Source organism: Pollicipes pollicipes, unplaced genomic scaffold, assembly GCF_011947565.3.
Source record: "Pollicipes pollicipes isolate AB1234 unplaced genomic scaffold, Ppol_2.1 Scaffold_4740;HRSCAF=5597_pilon_pilon_pilon, whole genome shotgun sequence".
NCBI classification, from domain to species: Eukaryota; Metazoa; Arthropoda; class Thecostraca; order Pollicipedomorpha; family Pollicipedidae; genus Pollicipes; species Pollicipes pollicipes.
The window spans coordinates 35,920,055-35,934,253 of NW_023596545.1; the positions used below are offsets into that span (position 1 = coordinate 35,920,055).

Genomic DNA, 14,199 nt, shown 5'->3' on the forward strand with positions numbered 1-14,199 from the left:
CAGTTGTCACAGTTTTATCACAATGGTATTTGCTATCAGTTATATTGTAGCTTATTCCCACTTTCAGTTATAAGTCCTTGGAGCCTTGCTGAAGTACACAGATCATGTGGATAGTTTTGTCCTGTGTGTGTATTTGCTTGTTTGCATTTCCTGTATGATGGGCCTTTTGGCTTTAACAATTCAAATGCTTCTAGTGTTCGGCATGGGGCAAAGCTATATTTTTATCACTTTTTATAAACTATCTACTCAATCTCTTGTGATTGGTATTTGAGTATCAGTTATGTTATAATAACTTTATTTCTAATTGTTTTGTTAGATTACCATTTCCACTATATGCTCCTTGTGATGTGCAGAGATGCTCTGCTTGGCCATTAACATATTTGTGCATTTTCTTGTGCCACAGAACCAGAGGAACTTACCAGTATGGTGACATCCAAGAGAAATTCACCTATGTTCTTGCCCTTGTCGGCTTTCAGTGCTTGGTGAACACCATCTATGCTGCACTTTGTAAGTTTCCTGGGTTTGTTTCCTGTAAGTGTTTGAAACTGGCTGTGGGTATGATGTTTTGTATGGGATACAGGCATGGTGCTATTGCATGTAGATGAATGCTGCCATATTAATATGATTTAAACACAGTTCTGGTGATATCTCTGATAACATAGTGCCAGCATCAGGGATCATTCTCATATCAGTTACTGTAGCCATTTGATATAAAGCAGGTAGTCCTGAACACCACTGTTAACTTCATAGATGGTTTTGGACAAAATAGTATGGTTACAACACCACTTGTGCACATTTATAACTTACTTGTTTTGATGTATGTCATGAGCTTATCACATGTGCTGATGCCAGTGTCAGTGTAAGGGCATTGATAGGGGTCAGAAACTTGGGCATTGTGTGTTATTTACTGGTGGTGTTGCTGATCTGTATCTGTATTGTCCCATGTGTGGTGCTGACATTTGGTCATGCTACCACACAGTGAACCGATTTGTCTTACGAACGTCAGAGGATAACACAAGTCCATACTACTATGGTGCTGCCTCTCTCACGTACCTCATGGCCATGGTGTTCAGCAACAAGGCACTCCAGTGGGTCAACTACCCCACCCAGGTATGTGCATCTGGTTTGATGAGTGATAACATGCATCAAGTCATTGCTTGATGCCAGCTTCTGGTGCAGCTTATGTGTTGCTGTTGGATTGTGGATGGAAGCAAATGGAGCCTGGATCTTCACCATGCCAGATTTGTAGTTTGATGACTGTGGGAGCCATACAGCAGCATGGCTTTTATCCAGCCATCTGTGCTGGCGTTGGCAGCGGCAGAACGGACGCTAATCACCAGCTCTTAAGCTATACACTGTACCGCATATCGCTCATCACTCTCAGCTGGCATCACAAAACTGACTGGTTCCTTTTAAGTATCATGCCAGAAGACACCAGTGTCTCATCTTCGATGCACGCTCACGGACCGGGCGGTGTTTCGCCGTCGGCTACGCTAGTGCCAGCTTCGCCGCACCACGTTATCGCGCTCTCGACCCCCGGTCCTGGCTTTTGCATTCACTTCGTTCACTGGCTTTCACCGCGCAGCGAGTCATGGTGACGTGTCTTTGGCGGAAGTGCACGCCTTCACGATAAGATTATAAGACTTCATGTGTGGGCCACGTGCCGTGGCTTTGGCTTGTGATAGGGACAGGCGGATACGGTGCAATTTCCCAGGAGCACACACAGTCAAGCCTTGTGAAGAGACAAGTCCCTTGAAAAGTTTCCGGGGTTTATTTTGTGTGGCATGAGGACAGAATTGCAGGTGTAGAACGGCGGAAATATGGCCGCCTTTGCTGAGCGAGAGTGGGGCGAGGGCGCACGGCGCCCAGACGCTCGCGTCACAGGCTTTGCCACATTGACAGCGCGCGGTAGGGACATCGTGGTAGGGTCCATGCCGAGGTCAAACTCTGCGGAAATGTTGCTTTGTAATAAGTGAATATCTGGCACAAAAAACGACACATGAACAAAGCGGATGAAATAGTTGTTTGGGCTGTCGTCCTCGTCTGATGTGTTATTATGTATACAACGATGGATGACGCGACGCCGGCCGGGTGATTAGCCGGCCGAAACGTTGCGTACTTGCTCACACACCAGGTGGGGGCGATGGGCGGAAGACTATTCCATTCGTAATACTAATGCCCTGCACTGCACCACCTCTCAATCATTCCATAAAAATCTGTGAGCAAAGATGCCGCTTCTTTCCAGACATGGGCAGCGGATGATTTCGCGTGGGGTCAGTCGGTTTGACGCCTTGACACGACTCATCCTCGTGTGGCGCTGCTGGATGGCAGAGCGGCTCTGACAGCGCCGCTGTCGCCGTCACAGGTGGTGGGCAAATCGTGCAAGCCGATTCCGGTGATGGTGCTGGGCGTGCTGCTGGGCGCCAAGCAGTACCCGCTGCGCAAGTACCTGTTCGTGCTGCTGATCGTGGTGGGCGTGGCCATGTTCATGTACCGCGACTCCGCGCCAACGGTGGATACGGGTGCCGCCGGCCTCGGCGAGGTCCTGCTGGTGAGTCGGTCAGCCGCCGGCCGCGTGGCGAACTGGGCGTGCTGCTGAACGTGTGGCTGGGGAAACGTCCACCAGTCAGCCGTTTGTAACGCGGGGTTGTTGCTTTATGTTACGGCCTGGTATTTGATCCATGGCTACCACATCCTTCACGCTGCGATGTACTCGAGACGCTTAGATGCCAATGGGTTTGATGCTCAGTTGACGGGAATGTTACAACTTCTTTTTTAGTTTGCCCTCAACGTTTTCATCGGATTTATATCTGGGGCCAGCGCCCATGCCAGACGGTGCTTGTTGTTTTGGCTCTTATCCCACCACCCGATCGTGAAATTCGGGGTCAACGGCAGGATTTTGTGGGGAGAGCTCAACTTACCGCAGTGCTCGGTAAGGCTCGTCCCACTCTCTGACGTCACCTGGCCTTCAGTGAATTCATTTCGCTTCAGTACTTTGCGAGCGTTTTTATTGCATTTATCTCTTGGAGCAGCGCCCGTGCCAGGCAGTGCTTGTTGCTTTGGTCGCAATCCCACTACCCGATCGTGAAATTCTGGGTCAACAACAGGACTTTGTGAAGAGAGCTTAACGTACCGCAGTGCCCGATACGGCCCGTCCTGCCCTCTGACGTCACCCGGCCTCCGGCGAATTCGCTGCCACTGGCCGCGGGTCATCCCAGTATGGTTGTATGAATGTATGAATCGAGCTATTCAAATCGTAACACGAAGAGACGCAATCACTTTTACGGCCCTGTCTATGCATAAACCCGGCAACTCGTGAGCTTAAAGGTAGCAGGTGAGAGTATATTTCGTACCGAGAATGTTTCAGGTATGATCGTCTCGGGCGAGTCACCTCGGCGTTTTTTGTTTGTTTTTTTAAAGCACGTTGGCTCATTTTTCCCCCGCGCTGGTTTGCCTATGTCGAGTCTCTCAGGCTGTCATTTTGCTGGTCAGCTGGCGACGCCGGCAGAGCCTTATTGTACGTGAGGCTGGGTGTCGTGCTGGGGCTACGCGGGCTACGGTAAGAGCTGCCGCGGATGGTACATCCAACCTGACGCGTTGTACTGGCGATGTTGGTTTTAGCTGCGTGCACACGCTAGTGTTTTCGATTACTCTGAGATAACGAGCGACGACCGAACATGGATGGCCTCAGTGCGTCATCATGTGCCCTGGGCAACGTGGAAGAATGTCTTACGGGCGAAATATTATTTCCAGCAGCTTTTTGGTAAATCCAGTTTATGTCAGCGTATGTTGGATGCTGCGTAAGCATATTGCCTGTATTGCACTGTGTCACGTATTTTCGTCATATTGCGCCCTGTCGGATTGGCTTAGAAATGAAAATTTGCTTTTATCTGTGGAAGACAGGACCGACTTGCATATTTGTAGATACCATCACTTGCGGGGTCGTGGCGGCCAAGTGGGTAGTGTGTCGGACTTCCACGTGGGGGCGCGGGTTCGAATCCCGGTTGCGCCATGACCCGGAGCGTGAATACGGCCTATGCAGTCGCTGGCACCCCAGGAAAGGGGCGCGACGACGAGTATCACGTTCTCTGTTTAAAAAAACCATGCCTGTGTCTAGGGTGTCTGCTGTGAACTAACCGCTACACATATGTAGTGATTTTCTGTAGCCACTCCCGCCTCCGTTACATAAACACGTAAGTCGTGCAGTGCTTCCGTGCACAGCCAGCTGCATGTGCAGTGGCCAAGCTGGCTGACGTCTGTAAAAAGTATAATACCCGGTTGCCGTGGTTGCCGGATTTATGTGCGGATTTGTTATGATGACGGGGCTTCAGCTAACGGGCGCTGTTTCTCCAGCCGCTGTTGGCATTGTGCTGTTGATAATGATGTGTCCAGCTACCGTCGTTGGTACGGTGCCGGTGCATGACCATCTCGATGACATAACTGTCTAGCTGTTCCCGCCGTCGGCAGACTGTCTGCAGCCGGCTGTTGTCGCTGAGGGCCGACTGCCTGTACCCAGTTGTACCCGGTTGATGTCGCGACGGCAGACTGTCTGTACCTAGCTCCTGTCGCTGATGGCAGGCTGTCTGTGCGCAGCTGCTGTCGCCAAGGGCAGACTGTCTACCCAGCTGCTGTCGCTGACGGCGGAGGGTCTGTGCCCAGTTGCTGTCGTCGAGGGCAGGCTGTCTGTACCCAGTTGCTGTCGCTGACAGCAGACTGTCTGTACCCAGCTGCTGTCACTGACGGCAGACTGTGTGTACCCAGCTGCTGTCGCTGACAGCAGGCTGTACCTGTCGCGGACGACGGGCTGTCTGTACCTGTCGCTAACGGCAGACTGTCTGTACCCAGTTACTGTCGCTGGCGGCAGACTGCCTATGCCCTCTGCTGTCGCTGACGGCGAACTATCTGCACCCAGCTGCTATCGCTGGCGGCAGAGAGACTGTACCCAGCTGCCGTCGTTAGCGGCGGACTGTGTGTACCTGTCGTTCTTGGCAGACTGTCTGTGCCCAGCTGCTGTCGCTGGCGACAGACTGTCTATATCCACCAGACGGCGGGCTGTCTGTACCTGTCGCTGACGGCAGATTGTCTGCACCCAGCTGCTGTCGCTGACGGCTGACTGTCTGTACCCAGCTGCCGTCGCTGGTGGCGGACTGTGTGTACCTGTCGTTCACGGCAGTTTGTCTGTACCCAGCTGCTGTCGCTAACGGCAGACTGTCTGTACCCAGCTGCTGTCGCTGACGACGGACCGTCTGTACCTGTCGCTAACGGCAGACTGTCTGCACCCAGCTGCTGTCGCTAACGGCAGACTATCTGTACCTGTCGCTAACGGCAGGCTGTCTGTACCCAGCTGCTGTCGCTGACGACGGACCGTCTGTACCTGTCGCTAACGGCAGACTGTCTGCACCCAGCTGCTGTCGCTAACGGCGGACTGTCTGTACCCGTCGCTAACGGCAGACTGTCTGTACTCAGCTGCTGTCGCTGATGACGGACCGTCTGTACCTGTCGATAACGGCAGACTCTCCGTACCCAGCTGCTGTCGCTGACGACGGACTTTCTGTACCCAGCTGCGGTCGTTAACGGCAGACTGTCTGTACCTGTCGTTAACGGCAGACTGTCTGTACCTGTCGCTAACGGCAGACTGTCTGTGCCCAGCTGCTATCGCTAACAGCAGACTGTCTGTACCCAGCTGCTGTCGCTGGCGATGGACGGGCTGACCGGTGCGCTTCAGGAGCGGATGAAGACGGAGTACAAGAGCAGCTCTGGTCACATGATGTACCACATGAATCTCTGGGGCGTGATGTACCTCAGCGTCGGTAGGTCGGAGACGGCAGGTCCGATGGTATAGCAGTCTATCCTGCTTGTTATCACGCTGCGAGATGTTCCCCTCGGTATTTTCTCTGTCACTGTGGTCTCCTGTCGATGCCGTCTCCGGTTACCGCCGCCGTCGTCGCTGCGCTCCCAGTCACCGTTACCATGTGTTGCTGCCGCGCGCAGTCACCGGTGTCCCGGCGAAGAGCTGTCTCCACTCACGGCTGGCTCGCTTTCAGCCCTAGTCGTGACGGGTGAGCTGTTCGGCTTCATCGGCTTCGTGCAGCGCCACCCGCACGTAGCCGGCGAGCTGGTCAGCTTCTCCATAGCCTCGGCCCTGGGCCAGGTGAGCTGGCGGGCGGCGGCCACCTGGCGCAGTCCGCGTCATCCAGCTCACCTCTAGGCGTAGAGTCGCCGGCTAGCAGTGCGTAGAGCCGCCGGCCAGCAGTGCGCCGTAGACGCAGCACGCTGGTAGAGGCCCCCAGATGGGACGCCGCAGCCCAGCGGCCCCACTGGAGACCGAGCGCCGGCCGGCCGGTCTGTCGAACGGTCCGCCATGGGGCGAGGGACCACTGCCCAACCGACTCGAGACACGCTGCCACCGCCCAGCGGTGCGCCACTGGACGGACCAGCGCGTCCAACGGTCCGCCGACGAGCGCCTACCACCGCCCAACCCTGGGGTAGAATGGCCTTGCCTCCTCTCAGTTCTCTGGCTTCCAGTGACCGAACCGCTGACGTGGTGTCCGTAACGAGACGGAAGCTCGTCTTTGTGGTGTCCGGTGCTCGCAAGTGGTCATGAGCGGATGCTGCCCGGCCACATGATGTGCCACATGATGTACCACATGCTTTCGCCCGGGGTTGGTTATCACTGCGTACCACGCTATTAAGTCCACGTTGGTCACCCAGTGCATGAAATAAGCGTATGTCTATGAGCCCGACCATGCATTTTGGAGTCTGAAAAGGCTGGCTAAAGCTGCACGCATCACTGGGTTGGATGGTGTATTATTATTCAAAAAGTTGGTGGGGATTGTCAAGTGCTGGAGAGCGCCCTCCCAGCAACCGCTCTCCAAGTCTCCACTGGGTTGAGATATGATTACTGGCCAAAGTTTTCGCCTTCCGTCCCCCTGCGTCGAGCCGCGTAAGAGATCGCAAGGCCAAATGACCTTGGATGGGATGAGCGGCGCTGGACCCCCTAACAAGTGTGGTTATCCAAGTAGCTATGAGGCCAACAATATCACTGCCTGCGTGCGAATGTCTGCGGGATCCATTCCAGTACAGGCCGGTCGTCGGCCAGCTCCGTGTGGCTGGCTTGTTCGCTGATTGACAGGTTTAAGACGGGCCCAAATCCAGGGCCCTGAAGCCATTCGCCGCTATAACAGCCCTCTGTAATATCTGTGTAAACCCCGCAATCTCCCATTCTTGCGCATGATGCCGCGTGCCGAATCAGATGTGACAAATAGCGGTGCTTTTGTATTCTTGGGTACAGTGGATTCGCACACTAATGGTGTGCTGCCTCTTTGAATTTGGAATGACACCTTTCAGCGTCAAAGCACCAGCACCGCTTGAACGGTTTTATCGCAGCGGGAGCTGTTATGGCTCAAGGAGCTGTCATACCAGCCGTTGCGGCTCAAGGAGCTATCACGCCATCTATTATGGCTCAAAGAGCTGCCGCGCCCTTGTCTCTTTCCGTTTCTGGGTCTCAGGGCTCTGTGTATCTATTTTTGCGATGTATTTGCGTCAGTCGTGCCTGGAGCACTTGCTGGCGGTTGGCTGTGATGTTTCTCACAGGATGTCTGTGCCGCTACTGGCCTTGCCGGTCGGGTGGCGATCACCGGCGACCGAGAGGCCGCTCCGTCGTCTGACATCGCTCTCCGCTCTCGCAGTATTTTATCTTCATGACGATCAGCGAATTTGGCCCGCTGCCCTGCTCGATCATCACCACCACCCGCAAGTTCTTCACCGTGCTCGGCTCCGTGTTTTTGTTCGGCAACTCGCTCAGCTCGCGTCAGTGGCTGGGCGCCACGGCTGTGTTCGCAGGTCAGTGGCCCCCTGTCTGAGGTCCGACACAAGGCCGATGGCGGCTATCACCAGCATGTTGACGCCCGTCACAGGTCGACGGCCTGCCACCGTGCGTCTTTGGCCCCGTCATAAAAATATGACTTGTCAGGAAGAGAGATTCCCGGCATGCGTGGTGACGACAAACGTCACGTGTGCCACGCATGGCCTGACGTGAGTGATGCGTGGAAGAGTTGGCTTATTGACTCCTGTCACGCATCATTGACGCCATGTCGTAGGTCGGTGGTCTCCGTTAGGGTCTTCACCCCCAATCGCATCTTTGACATGTGTCACAAGTCAGTGACCCGTCGGGACAGTTCCTCAGGCCCATGCCCCCTTTCCGACCCCGTCGTGTGGCCTCCGTCTCCTGCCGCAAAGCAGTGACCTCGGCAGCCGGCTGTTTTTTTTGTGAATTTCCTTGCCCCAGTCGTGACCATTGCAGCCGATGATTAGCCGACCTAACATGTCTTGGGAACCAAGGGACCGGGGTGGTGTGACCACGGAAGATATTACGTAAATTTTAGTCATGGTACGCAAGCAGTTGCATAAGCCGTAGCGTTGCGGCACCCGTAAAACGAGAGCGAACGTGACCGTTTCGTTATTGTGTCCCATTGTCATACGTGCTGTACCTAGGGGCAAAAAATGCCGACCAGGGAACTTGTGCCAAGCTGTTCCTTGTGCAGTGAGAATACGTAACTCCCTTTCATAAGACATGCGCCAAGTATAAGAAGGTGGGGGATATCCAACCGCGATTAGTTGGATGAACTGTTGTTATCTTGGGTTCGATTAAGCTGTTCCGTTTTATCTGTAGTCGAGTTGTATTTGTCTTCAGCCGTTCGGCAGAAGAACACAAAATGTGGTCTGCTTATGTGATGTCTACATGGTGGTGGTGCGCGCCAGCGTAGAATTGCCGGAAGGGGGAACGGATGCATGCCCCGCTGTTTCCTGGCAGAATAGTGATAGTGAGAAAAAGTCTGTTGACGCGTTATGCAGTTTTGAACGACAGCCTTCCGGCGTAAATGTGACGACCTTTGATAAAGGAGCGGCGCTGTCAAGCCTACACCTGAGGACAAGCAGTGCATTTCGTAATTTGCGGGCATGTTATTAAAAACTGAACGTAACGGTCAGCTTAGGGCGGTGACGTATACCGAAGTCGGAATGCCATTTGGGATCCAGTGGCGATAGCGCTGTATAGGAGTAAGCCAGGCACAAGCACGATGATGTTAAGGCGTATCACCAGCGAATGCTGTGTTTAACTACATTCTAAACTGACGTGGTCCAGCCAAAACTTCTATGGGTCGTTGCCCTGGCAACATAAGCGTTAAAGCATGCCATAGTAGTGGTTAATTTTATGTGAGAGAAACGAGTGAAGTTGCCGGGAGGATGCATGGTCGTGTGATCAGCGCCTTTTGGTATGCCGACGGTCAGCATCAGCAGCATCAAAACTCAAAATGCTAAAAAAATCAAACAGCTCAAGGCCTTTCTGGCTCATATGAAGTACTGTAATGGCATCGTTGGAGATGATGCCGTTTGATGACTTAAGCGCAGTGCAGTACACTATCCCTACACGTTGTTACATAGAAGACGTAACGTTCGTCATGGGAACGTCATCCAGTATTTTGCTTTGTTTCGAAGTGCCGAACGGCGTAAAGTCCGCCATGTACACCCTGTTTACACGGGCGATCGATGGTAGTCTGAAACTGTGGACCAGCGACGGGGAAGGGCAGGCGCGTTGGCTGGGGCGGAGATAGTGCATGCTAGCTAAGGAACAGAAAACATGGGTCAGGAGCGGCGGGGAGAGGCGCGTTGGCTGGGGCGGAGATAGTGCATGCTAGCTGAGGGACAGAAAACATGGGTCAGGAGCGGCGGGGAGAGGCGCGTTAGCTGGGGCGGAGATAGCGCATGCTAGCTAAGTGACAGAAGACACATGGGTCAGGGGCGGCGGGGAGAGGCGCGTTAGCTGGGGCGGAGATAGCGCATGCCAGCTGAGGGACAAGACATATGGGTCAGGAGCGGCAGACACAGCACAACGTTGTGGATGCCGAGATAGGGGAAACAGGCACACGAAGCCCTGCATCAGGTGGTGACATGCCAGAATCTGGACACGGCCTGTGTGACACGGGCTACAAACCCCGTTTGTACACGGGTTACAAACCCCTGAGCAAATGATCCTCTCATGGGGAGGGATTTCAGCCGATGCGCAGCTGGGCTATGCCGAGCTGAGCGTGGGTAGTCACGTGGGCAACATGGCTCGGATCGACGCGGGGTCCCCGCGTGGTTTCAACCGCGACTGTCCGTGCGGACGAGGTACCGGGTGCAGCACCCTGCCCGCCAGACTGCTGGGCTAGAGCACGAGGCTCGTCTAATGTCGGCCGTGCCGCGTGCTTCTGGCGGCATCCGACAATCTTCAGTACCGCGTCGGCCATTTGGCGTGGACTGTCCCGCTTTCGTGGCCAGGGCTCACCGATTGGGGAATACTTTGTGAGTGAGGTCAGTGTCATTCAGTCCGGCAACTCGACTGTGGCATGAAGATGGAAGGCGTTTTATAAATGAGCTCCTTATGCCCTAAGGCGTTGATGACTCAGGGTCTAGATTTTCTTTTCCGATCATGTGGTATTGAGCTGTTTTCGTCGTCGGAGCAAATCCCACCAGGGGTATAGGATTGTATGATATCGCACTCTACACACACCGAGAACCTTCCCTTTACTTGCTTTAAGGACTACGTTTTTATGTAGTCGCGGTCGGTTCTGCCATGGCCTAAAAGAGCCTCAGTTGTCGACGCACCCTGAAAGTGAAACATTCAAGCAGCTGGGCGCGCTTCTGCCTTGGATTGTGAAGATCAAACAGATCTGCGGCTAGGACGTGGGGGCCGTGCAGACATGTGTCTGGAATGAAGCCCTGACACCCGCACGCGGTCCGTGATGGCGACCGGGTACCAGAGAAACTCGTAGGCATTGTTAATCGCTTGTAGATTGGCCTGTGCATGCTGTCGTATTATCTGTTGGAGGTGCTGTTGGTTGTTTTCATTCAGCGCCCCTCATATTCGATATTGTATCTTCACATCATATTGTCGCTGTAGCCTAGGCCAAAAAGGCGTGCGACAGTCGTGTACAAAAGACGAGCTCGTATTAGCTCCGAAGATTACCACAATATAGCCGTTTAGCTTTGTGTTCGTCCAGGAACCGCTTGGTCAAGCACCGCATGGTAGCTTCTTAATCGCGGTGTAGCTACTCAACCTGTTCCCACCTTGCCTTCATGCTTGCCCGCATTGGCAATTTGTGAATGAATCGCTCATTATGCTAAAGCTTGCATGCATTAAGACAAAGCGTGTATGTACGTCAACGTATATATGTATGCTCGTAACACTACGGTGATGATCTGAATAATGATCCTGTGCAGTTACACTATCGGTAGAGCCACATATCATCGCGCCAAATGCGCTTGAATTTTGTCGAGCGCTAAACACTCCTTTAAAGCCGGATAACCACACCGCAATTATTTGTAGTTGTATTGAAAATCTGTCGGTTTTACCTGGCGACCGAACGTGAGTGGACTACTGTGGACATGAAATGGTACTATGCCCAATAGTATTGCCGTTTTACTGGAGTTGGCTTGGCTTGTTTCAAACTGGATGCATTGGTTCCAGGTTTAAGGCGACCTGATCGAATAAGGGTGGGGTAAGGTGTAGCTATTGATCAGGTGCCAGTCATTCTTATCTGGCTGATATTGGCTCGTTCTACCCGGCCACACCCCACGTGTGAAATGCGGCTACATTTGTACTCTGCCGCCGTGCTGCCTCATTGGCGTCTGGCTTCCGTCGCGCTCCCTCCAATATCCATTTGGCTCGCATTTGTGGCTGTCGAGCGAGTATTGTCTGATGGACTGCACTGGTCTGGAGCTGCCGGTGTGTCCGCCCACCTCTGTAGGAACTGCGCCTGTTTCTGGCCCAGAGCCTGCCAGTGGGTGCTTGGGTGCCCACCAGTGGGCTGACGCAGGTCATGGATGGCGCGGCGCTGTCAGCCCACGCCATCCAAAGGTCACACGCGCATTACCACGCCCTGCTGCGGGATGTCTGCGACCGCGGCTAGCCTGCCAGCATTGATGCATCGAAAGGCGCCATGCGTGGGCGATTGGATAATGCATCGTAGCTACTTGCTGACGTCAAATCAGCGCTTCAGCGGTCGAGGGTTTACGTAGCAGATCCGTGTGCCCCTCGGACATGCAGGGAGCGGCATGCACATGCAAGACACCTGCCCGTGGCACTTCCGGCCGTCTGTTGCTGATGCTCCAACACTGTGATGTGCCTGTCGACAGGTCTTGTCCTGGACAGCGTGGCCGGGAAGGCGCCGCCCTCCGCCGTCGCTGCCAACGGTCACAAGGCCCGGCAGCTGCATTGACGCTGCGCCTCGACGACCGGCGGCCGGCGGCCCGGCCCCGTCCCCGTCCCGTAGCTCGTGCGCGCCGCCGCCCCGCAGTCACCGCTGCTCGAGAGGCCGCCGCTGGTGACCGATGTTCTGACGGCTTCGAGTGCCGCTACGGTGTGCTGCGTGCGACCGCGGTCGGCCGCGGCCGTGTTTGCTGTTTGGAGGTAATGGGACGAGTGTCGAATAAACCACTGCACTCTATAGCTTCTTTAGGTGGGGGGAACTGGTTCCCGGTTAGGTGACGGGTTATGCTGGATAATTCGTGGGCTGCAGTGTTCGCGGGACGCCGCGGCAGCGTCGGCCGCCAAGTCACCCCCACGCACCCCCATCCCTCTTTCACCACGTCCGGCGCTGCCGGACGGCCCCCGAGACCCCGAGGGCGCAGTCAGATTTACCACGGCCTCCGACCGCGGCCGGGTGGTGATGTTACCACGAGCCTGCTCTCTCCGTGAGACCCTGATGCCGCTTTGGATCGTCGCAGTCTGAAGTGGCGCGACCCCGCAGCTGGACATGGTCACCGCAATCCTGCAAGGGTTACGGTGACCGTTGTTTGAATGTTTTACATGCTAAAAAGCTCTGTGATGGCGTGTGTGTAGCACTCCGTTGTGCTCCAGCGGTGCTGCGCGGTTTGTGACGTGGTGGTTGCCAGCGATGGCAGGTGTTGGGTGTGCAGTAATCCCCAGAGTCTGGAGGGGCGTCGTCTGACGCGGTGTCCAGTGATGCTGGATGTTTGATGTCCATACCGTAGACGGGCTACGCTGTGCAAATGGCTACAAATTGTTATTGTGGGATGCGGCTTTTAGCATCGGGCTCGTCTTTTTTCGCCATGATCTTTGTCTAAGGAGCTTCTCAATGAACGCTTTATTTGGCTGATTTAGGCTCATCTTTATTGCTATTGCGATGTTGCTGGCATGCAGCAAAATTTAGCGCGTTCAGTATCCTTAAGGTGCCGTAAACTGGTCAACTTAACGATATTGGAGGCGCGCATTACAAACCCAGCTGCTCTTGATACTCCACTATCAGCTGTTAGCATCCAGAGGCTACTTCCCATTGTGAACGCGAGTTGTCGCAACGTTAGTACTAAGATACGCCCTGCGCCACGACGGGAGGTGGCGCCACTGGAGGGAGGAGAAGCGACGCGACATTCATTGGTGTTTAAATTCAACTCAAAGGTCACGGCGTCGCATGGTCAGAATGGATCTCAAACGCCAACACTGCACCGCTCCCCCTCCCTCCCCCGCCCCTCCCGAATCTTCAGCCGTTGGGTGGCATCACCAGTGGCTGGGACAATTGTGGAAGCGACCCGAAGTCGGAGAAGGCGTTTTCCCCAAAGATCTGACATTGTTTTCGTTGGTGTAGGCACATTAGTTGCGGTGTTTGCGGACTGCCGAAATGCGGGTTTGGGCGTTACTTTGTGTTGTATTTTGTACGGCTATGACTTGGCATGGGAATGTTGGTTCGAACAAATTGTGTTACGCGCGCTATTTCTCTAATATATGTTTCCACCTTTTCACTCGGTGTTTGCGAACAGCCGTGAACAGTATGGTCGTTTGTGAGCTTGTCAGTGTCGTTTGGTCTTGTAGAAGCGCCCGGTGCATGGCGTCTTACCGTTGGAGGGTGGCCGCTTTTTAACATTTAGTATCTGCACTTACTTCGGAGGCCTGAGCTAACAGGTGATCTGTTACTTTCATCACGTGACAGGCGACACAAACAGTTCAATTTCCTGTCTCGTGATACCTGATACATGACAACTGCTGGGGTTGGATCGGGGAACAACGGGGAGGAATTTGGATGCTTAGCTCTCCACGCCAACTAGGCTGAACGACTTGGGGAGCAGCGAAATCCTATGAGGAGGCCTCTACCCCTAGTTTTACCCTCCCGTGTCGTCATGAGCATGGGCAACGCTTGAGTTACG

At 54.3% G+C, this 14,199-nt stretch overlaps 1 protein-coding gene across 1 annotated transcript in view; it reads left to right on the top strand.

Annotated features, from left to right (window-relative positions):
- meigo (Solute carrier family 35 member B1 homolog meigo) overlaps window positions 1–13,797 on the top strand; it is an 82,818-nt gene extending 69,021 nt beyond the window's left edge. The window contains exons 2-8 of the mRNA XM_037221425.1: window positions 404–507; window positions 980–1,110; window positions 2,366–2,551; window positions 5,684–5,810; window positions 6,045–6,151; window positions 7,689–7,842; window positions 12,175–13,797. Of these exons, the coding sequence (XP_037077320.1) occupies window positions 404–507; window positions 980–1,110; window positions 2,366–2,551; window positions 5,684–5,810; window positions 6,045–6,151; window positions 7,689–7,842; window positions 12,175–12,257 (892 nt within the window). The 3' untranslated portion in view covers window positions 12,258–13,797. The remainder of the gene's footprint in view (window positions 1–403; window positions 508–979; window positions 1,111–2,365; window positions 2,552–5,683; window positions 5,811–6,044; window positions 6,152–7,688; window positions 7,843–12,174) is intronic.
- The last annotated feature ends 402 nt before the right edge of the window (window positions 13,798–14,199 follow it).